Source organism: Macadamia integrifolia, chromosome 1 (assembly GCF_013358625.1).
Source record: "Macadamia integrifolia cultivar HAES 741 chromosome 1, SCU_Mint_v3, whole genome shotgun sequence".
Taxonomy (NCBI): domain Eukaryota; kingdom Viridiplantae; phylum Streptophyta; class Magnoliopsida; order Proteales; family Proteaceae; genus Macadamia; species Macadamia integrifolia.
This window is the reverse complement of record NC_056557.1, coordinates 24,338,474-24,346,131: the sequence shown is the minus strand read 5'-3', so window position 1 is coordinate 24,346,131 and position 7,658 is coordinate 24,338,474. Positions and strand designations below refer to the sequence as shown.

At 36.6% G+C, this 7,658-nt stretch overlaps 1 protein-coding gene across 2 annotated transcripts; it reads left to right on the top strand.

The window, feature by feature from the left end:
• The first annotated feature begins 1,602 nt into the window (after positions 1-1,602).
• On the top strand, positions 1,603-7,229 carry LOC122076060. Of its 2 annotated transcripts, none has more exons than XM_042641354.1 (4): positions 1,603-1,883; positions 5,962-6,385; positions 6,898-6,944; positions 7,093-7,229. In XM_042641354.1, exons 1-4 carry the CDS (start codon positions 1,836-1,838, stop codon positions 7,198-7,200), a joined length of 627 nt encoding a protein of 208 aa, XP_042497288.1. In that variant the 5' UTR covers positions 1,603-1,835; the 3' UTR covers positions 7,201-7,229. The 2 variants fall into 2 exon arrangements, with proteins under 2 accessions (XP_042497288.1, XP_042497281.1); XM_042641347.1 differs by having other exon boundaries at positions 1,613-1,883; positions 6,883-6,944; positions 7,093-7,225.
• Positions 7,230-7,658: the final 429 nt, after the last annotated feature.

Below are 7,658 nucleotides of genomic sequence, written 5' to 3'. Positions count from 1 at the left end.
TTTAATGCCAAAATGAATAACTCTACATCATTACAAAATTATGAGGACTATGGACAGAAAAATCCAATCCAAGAATCCAAAAAAGAATAAAATCTAAGAATGTAAAATAAGAATTTCCAATAACTGAAATATGAAAAGTGGAGGAAAGTAAAAGTTGTATCCCACCATACATACACTATAGTGGTGGAACCAATGTATGGCATAGTAGCTTATGACCACAATGTCATGCACTCATGATCAAAGTTGAAGCTAAAATAATAATTCTACCAAATAATAGTTCTTCGTTATACTCAAAATGGGAACTGGACCAAACAAAAAGTTACTTGCCCATCAGCCATTATCAATAAAACATGGCACTGACCACCACTTTGCTTAACAATAGTAGTCATTTCAGATGATGTTGGTCCAATTATAACAAAGCAGGCAAGCATGAACCAGATTGATGTCTTCTTCCCAAAAAAAAAAATAATGTAATAGAAAAAGTCTAACCTACCAATAGTAGACCGGGACTATTTCTTTGTTGGATTCAAAGCTTTCTCAAATCCATCAGTGTCTCTTTTCAGGATAGTAACTAAAGACATCTTGATCATGTATTGATGTTGCCAAAATATAGAAGAGAGAATGTTAGTGTGTAATCAAGATAGAGTTAACTAATAAACAAACAAGGAAGGGAGAGAGAGAGAGAGAGAGAGGTGATAGTAGGAATAGGAGAGGTAGCAGTCCACCTGAGTGGTCACCAGAAAAGGGGAGGTTAGGGTTAGACTCGAGAGGGAGCCATGCTACGAAAGTTGAGAGAGAGAGAGCGGGGGAAGAGAGTGAGAATTTAAACTTATTAGAAAAATAAAGAAATAAAAAAAAAGTGGAGAGAGGGGGAGGTGAGAGAGGGTGAGAGAGAGAGAGAAATAAGGAATTAAATTTTAGAGACCTATGAGGGGAAGATAATATAGGAATATATAAAATGGGCTTTCCATTTGTAGGGAGAGAGGGAATCTTTATAAATAAGATTTCCTGAATGAACGCGAGAGATGGAGGATTTTTTTTTTCCGTAATGGTCTAATAAGATATGTAAATAAATTCAAAGAGAGAGAGAGAGTGACCAAGTGGCGAGATGGATAAATAAGGGGAGAATATTGAGAAAATAAAGAAATAAAAATTGAATAGATATTTCAAAGAGGGGAGGGCAGGATAGTTTGAGACAAATAAAGAGACTAATTTAGAATAAAATAAAGAAATTGATATTTGCATACAAAATTGATATTTTAAAGAGTATTTAAGTCTTAAAATAAATATAAAGGGTACTAATAATTTGAAAAAAGAAATAAAGATGATGGACAAAAAAGATAATGAATAAGTATTTAAAATAAGAAAAAAATAATAGAATAGTCAAGTGAAAGATTAGTCACGAAGCATAAGTACATACTTTTATATGATAGTATAATATATATATATATCGGTGAAAATTAAGTAAAAATACTTGAAAGCATGTTTTTTTTTTTATTATGAATTTTGAGTTGTTATCGGTTTCAATCCGATTTTTTAGTTTGATTTGATGAGATCTTATGATTTAGTTTAGTTTGTGGAGCTCACAAAATCAAACAAACTCAGATCGATATCGATGGATTTGAATCGATTTTATCGGTTCGGGTTAGGTTTTCACGCCCTCAGTTTAGCCCCAAGCCCCCAACACGACTAATGTAGTAATGTATCGTGAGAAAGCGTCTTGATAAGAGCTGAGCTTTTCAGTTCATTCATCCCTTTTAAACCCCCAAATTTCGAAAAACGACGAGAGGGCGACAACGGAGCCGCCATTTTCCGTTTCAAAGAGAACACGGAGAATGGGCAGCTCCCGTGATTCGTCCCCAGATTGGGTTCGATCTTTCCAGGTACTTGTTATCATATCAATTTCACTGAAATTAGTTACGCGCCTTGTATTATATTCATTTCCTTTATAATGCGGACTTTTTCCATTTCTTCTTCATTTCGAGTTCATGAAAGCGGTTTTCCTGCTTGATTTATTATAGTTATTATCTCGAAAACTTCCAATCTACGAATGAGGAACTGGATTTTGTTTTCTAGAGTTAATTTGCCTTCTGGGTGCGGGCGCCTAAGGTTATATTGTTCGTTATCACATCGAGGCAAGGAGAAACTGATTTATGTTCATCTGAGTGGTTTCACTTCATGATATTTTACCATGCATTGCTTCGTTCTGTGAATTGGGTCTTAGAATCGTATTCTTCTTCTCCTGGTTGAGCTGTAATGATTACAGTTCCTCCTTCCAGTGGGGAAGCTGGAGTTTGGCTTCACTATACCATAGGTCAATTGCAATAACAAAACCGACTAATTAGATTACTCAATGGGCAAAATTTTCCCATGGAATAGTCTATTTCGACTAGTGTATCATTATATTCCACTTGGCGCAATTTAGAAACTTTTGCGGAACCTACTTACTTAGACATTCTTAATATGCTCACTAGAGGACTCAGAAAACAAATAATGAAGCTCACTTATGCAATACCTGACAATTCTTCCATAGTATGGCTGTCTTTCTCCAACTGATCACTCGCATTTGAAGATCCATTTGCCTTATATATGTCCTATTTCATGTGTACAGACTATCTATTGTTATGTGGTACCACTCGTATGAAATGTTTTCAAAAAAATCTAGTGGAACTGACCTGACCACACCTGACCTTATATGTACATCTTCGTTTATACTCCTGGCAATGCCGTGCTCTGTGAGCTGCTCATTTGGAAACTTTGGAGCTTCATGGGCTTATTATGTATTTGCAGGATTGTATTCTGTCAGGGTCTTATACTTAGCCTTAGTTTGAAAAGGGCTATTGCGTCAGAGTGCTTGAGAAAATTAATTGAAAGAAAAAGATGGTTTTTCTTCACTTCACAGAATGCAGAAAGAATAGGTTTATCAGTTTATCTTGAATTTGCAACTTGCTTTTATCGGCTACCCAGAAATAAAAGGAGTAACTCAGTGTTGTAATTCTGAAAAGAAGCAAAGAGTGATGCAAAAATTACATCATTTTCCTTTTGAAGTGTGCTTATAATATGCAAATAATAAGGAGGTTAAGAAAATAAGGAAAATAGTACAGATTAGAATATAATTATGCATTTTATAAAAACACTATTATATTATATTATATTTATATCGGCATATATACTCAGTAAACTATTGCTATTTATATATATTTCACTACATCATTCATCTTTTGTAGAGACTAGAGAGAGGCACATTGAACTTGTGCTTGGAAAGGAGAGGTTAAGTGTTGTGAAGATTCTTGCAAAGAAATAGGATGTGGTGGGTCATGGAAGAAAATTAAGAATGTTTAGGTGGGGATATAACATTTTAGTTTTTTTCCAAGATTATACTTGCTCTTCACAGCCGAATTTTTTTGCTTCTGTACATTGTTGCTACGATCTCAACACATATTATTGCCTTGCATACACAAAGGTTCACCCATTCCTTAGAAATAAGCAGTTGCTTTTGAGGGCTAGACCCTAAGTTTAAAACCAAGTGAAGTGAGTTCACCAGACCTTATTGTATTTTTGAACTTCACTGCCTATGTAACTTTACCGCTTCTATTTTGTATCCAGGGATTAATTTATTTTACCAATATATTTCTGATGAATAATAAATAATGCAAGAGGAAAGAGAAAAGGAGTACAAGGAGGTGACGAGGGAGGAGGAGAAACCTCAGTTAACCATCAACACAAAGAAAGGAAACTACGGAAAGATAAAAGTAACTATTTCAAAGGGGTTAACTGTCCCCAACACATACTTTTGGGTGAACCACGGATGCAGAACTGAAGATCTACCAGCGTAGGAGGTCCAAGAAATGGCAGGCTTAGCGTGGCCCAGCCTATTTTAAAGTCTTGGGTCAACTTTGTTTTTAAGTTTAAGTTGTTTCTTTTCTGTTTGAAGTGTTTTAAGTTAGTCCCGCTTGAGCTGGTGGTTCAATTGGTCCAGTTTAATTGGATATTTGTTTCTTTTATTTTTTACTAATTAAGTTTGGAACCACATACTTTATAGGCTATTTAGACTTTAAAGATGAGTGGTAAGTTGTAAGGGAGTCGGCTAGGGGGTTTCCTTGCTCTACTCCAACTCTGCTTTTTAGCTTTTATTAATAAAGACCAAGGGCTCTAGTAGCCCACAATTTTGATTGCTGAAAACTCTGTTCTTTGCTGCCTTACGTGGTGAGCTTCTTCTTGTGGTGAATCGAGGTTTATTAGTGGTGAATTGGTGATTCCAGTGGGAAGCCCAGGTACTGACCTCTTGTTCTCTTGGTCAATTCTTGAACAGTATTGATTCAATTCCTATTTGTAAATACTGCAATTGATCTCAGTTTCTGTCCCTGCAATAAGGTATTCTAGTCTCAATAGGATTGCTGGAAGTCTAGGTTTTACGGACCTAATTTCAACTCTGGTTTCAGAAATCTTCAGTTGATAGTACCTTAGTTCATATTCTGTTATCAGATTTTGGTTCTGTTGTGTGGTTGTTACTGTCCAAGTACAAGTGGGATTGGGTTTTGGTTACTTGAAGGCTAGTTAGAGCAGGTCTAGTGTTCCTTTATAGGGATATATCAGTTGCTGAAAAACTCAGTTAGATCCAATGGCCAGATCTATTGGTGTGGACAACTCCTAGTGGAACTAGGATAAGTCAAAAGCAGTCAAACTAGGAGTTGGATGACTGATCAGATTACAGATTTGATAGGCCCAACAGAAACTCAGTATATGTTAATAATTTCAAAATAAACAACGCATTAAAACTCAGATATGTTTTGTTGATCTAATTTTATACAAGTTCTCTTAAATCTGGAAAATTTTCATCTGTTTTTGAACCTTTTGGTACTGGTTTTATATCTAAATCAGAACCACATTAACCACTGTGTTTTTCTCTACTCATTGGCCATTTCAGTACAAGCCCTCTGCTTCCATGGGAATGTAATAATTCAGTTGAGAAGCCAAGTAGAGTGATGTGTTTGACCAAGAGCGCAAACCTCCAATGGTAGTTGCCTCTCTTCCTGATCTATCGAATGACATTAGCAGTATTGCCTTCTACCATAACAGTATCAAAACCAGCCTTTAGAGACAAGTTCAATCCCACTCTTAATGATTACAATTCTGCTCTTGTAAAATTGCCTTCCCTAATCGGGCCCAAATAAGCTTTCAGGACTCCATCCCCTGCTGCATCCCTAATCACCACTCCAATCCCATATGGACCCAGATTTTCGAATGAGCATCTATACAAATTTAACTTAACAAAGCCTGCTGGTGTACGGGTCCAACACACTGCCCCATTGTGTGTAGTCTGGATCTGATGATTTGAGACCAATAATGAAACAAATATGTAAGAGGGAAATCCTTACAAATTTGGAATGGTCTTCTTAATTTCTTATTATTATTTATATTTTTTGTGTGTGGGGGGGTGAATGGGGAAGCTGTTGCACATAATCTTACATTAATATGGGGAAATGATCTTCCTTATGTTGGATCATAGGATGGAAAAGTTGATTGGATGATCCTAATCCCCCCAAATCTATCAATTTATATTCCTTGGGACTGTTGGCAATACATTTTTAACTAATTGACGATGCAGTAGGTTGGTTTCTAATTATCAAATTGGTTAATGTCTGGCTAGGAAGTTCTTATTAGTTGCTCCTGTACAAGTTGATCCATCAAATGGTGTCTTGGACATCCTTATGTGTAGTATCAGTATTATTATGTTGCCGCAAACCATCTTTGGTCTAAGTGACTAGCACCCTAGATCCCCTATGACAGACCTTGACAAGTATATTGGCTGTCAGCTTCATATCTTGGCATATCTCAAAAAGTAAATATTCAAAGCCATCTCTCCCCTCAGAGGCGGGTTCTAAGGTGCTTACTCTAACAAATCTACTTTTCTGTCGCCTTTGTCCTGATGGATAATCACAAACATGTACATTTTTGCAGGCACCTCAGACAATTACAACATTATCTTCGGACTCTGAATCTCCTCCTGATGATAGCCCAGTAAGGGATGATGTTAGCTGTCACATTGAGAAACCTGCACATAAAACATCCCAATTTCTTGAGAAAGATCAGAATCAAGGTTTGATTCTTATTGATAGTGGAGGAGAGTCTCCAATTAGTAAGGCTCCAAAAACAATGTCCAAAAAATCCCGAGCAAAAATGAAGAGTGAGAAAGAACAACCTGTGCATGATACAGCTGAATTTCCAGGAAGAGACCAGAAACAGGATTTGATTCTTATTGACAATGGAGGAGAGTCTCCTGTTAGTAAAGCTCCAAAAACAAAGTCTCCAAAAGCCCGGGCAAAATTGGCAAATCATGAAGCTACAAAGAAAAAGAAAGTTGACCATAAGAACAAAAGAGAAGGTATATTACATGTTGGAACGATGTTGAATAAAACAACTTAAGCAGTGTTGTGAAGGCGTCAACCTGCAGGCCAGGAAGCTGTGTGTAGGCAATAACAGCTTTAGTGAAGTATGAGTAGGTGGTTACACGGGCTTCTACTCATGCATTGACACAATTAAGAATTTTGTTTAAAATGATAATAAACCATCACCACCTTATCCATTGAGCTATATCATGCTTGTAGTAATAAGAAGGAAGCACAAGGGAAAGTTGAACCCACCCATTGCACTGGTGGGCCATGTGGGCTGCCTAGGCAAAATTGTGCAGACTATTATCCAGGCCTTGACCCAGGGACACCTAGACATTTGAACGACATTGCAAACAAGATATATGGTGATGGAAAAAGGGGAAAAAATGAAAGAAGGAAAGGAACTGGGTCATCTACCATGAGTTTTTCGATATAATCTCTTATATTTATTTCTTTTTGAGGTCTATCTTGATGCTTAATAGTGGTGCAGGAAATGGGTATGAAGGGGAAGTTGCAGAGAAGGAAATACTGGAGAAGCATATTGAAAATCATGTAAGATGCTGCGACAATAGTTGATTACTACACATGCCAGCGTGCTTGCTTGTTTGTTTACTGAATTCCTTGGTGAATCAGCTAATTATGATCAATAATGTCTTCCCGGAGATTTCATCATTCACTAGCTTCCTTGTATAAGTTGCAGGTCTCCTCTTCAAGGTTGTCTTTGGTTTTGTCGGAGAAAGTCCATCGTTCAAAGGTATGGTCTCATGCCGATATAACTAGATTCCCTTCTCATAATGAGTCTTGTTGAAAGTTCTTGACTGCAATATAAATGTGTGAGCAAATGTTGTGAATTCATGCAAGGATTCACTGTTTTAGGCATAAGATGCATGCTTAAGTTGTGGGAGCCTGTACCGCTGTACGGAACATGATAATAATAGAAGTAATATTTCAGTATGGGATGACATATGAGCAAAGGTTGCTTGCAAGCACTTAAATATTTCAATTTCAATGCAGACAGAAATCCAAATATTTCAGTGATTTTGGTTGAAATTGTCTAGTCATTTTAAACCCCATTTCTGGTCTTGTAATTCCGCCCATTATAAATACCCAAAGACTTAAAAGCCCAAACCCATAAATTAGAATACAAGGAATTATATTTCAAGTCCAAATCCTATTTCAGCAGGGCCAAAACTGAAAAATCTCTCGTGGTTTTAATTTAAAGTCAATTAAAATTATGAAACTTTCAAACGAGAAAATTAATATCTT

Bases quoted from the DNA above. Each gene is read 5' to 3' on its own strand.
- LOC122076060 (XM_042641347.1), top strand. From the start codon at position 1,836: ATGGGCAGCTCCCGTGATTCGTCCCCAGATTGGGTTCGATCTTTCCAG. The intron at 1,884-5,961 runs GTACTTGTTATC...ACATTTTTGCAG, and splicing joins ATTGGGTTCGATCTTTCCAG to GCACCTCAGACAATTACAAC. The intron at 6,945-7,092 runs GTAAGATGCTGC...TATAAGTTGCAG, and splicing joins AGAAGCATATTGAAAATCAT to GTCTCCTCTTCAAGGTTGTC.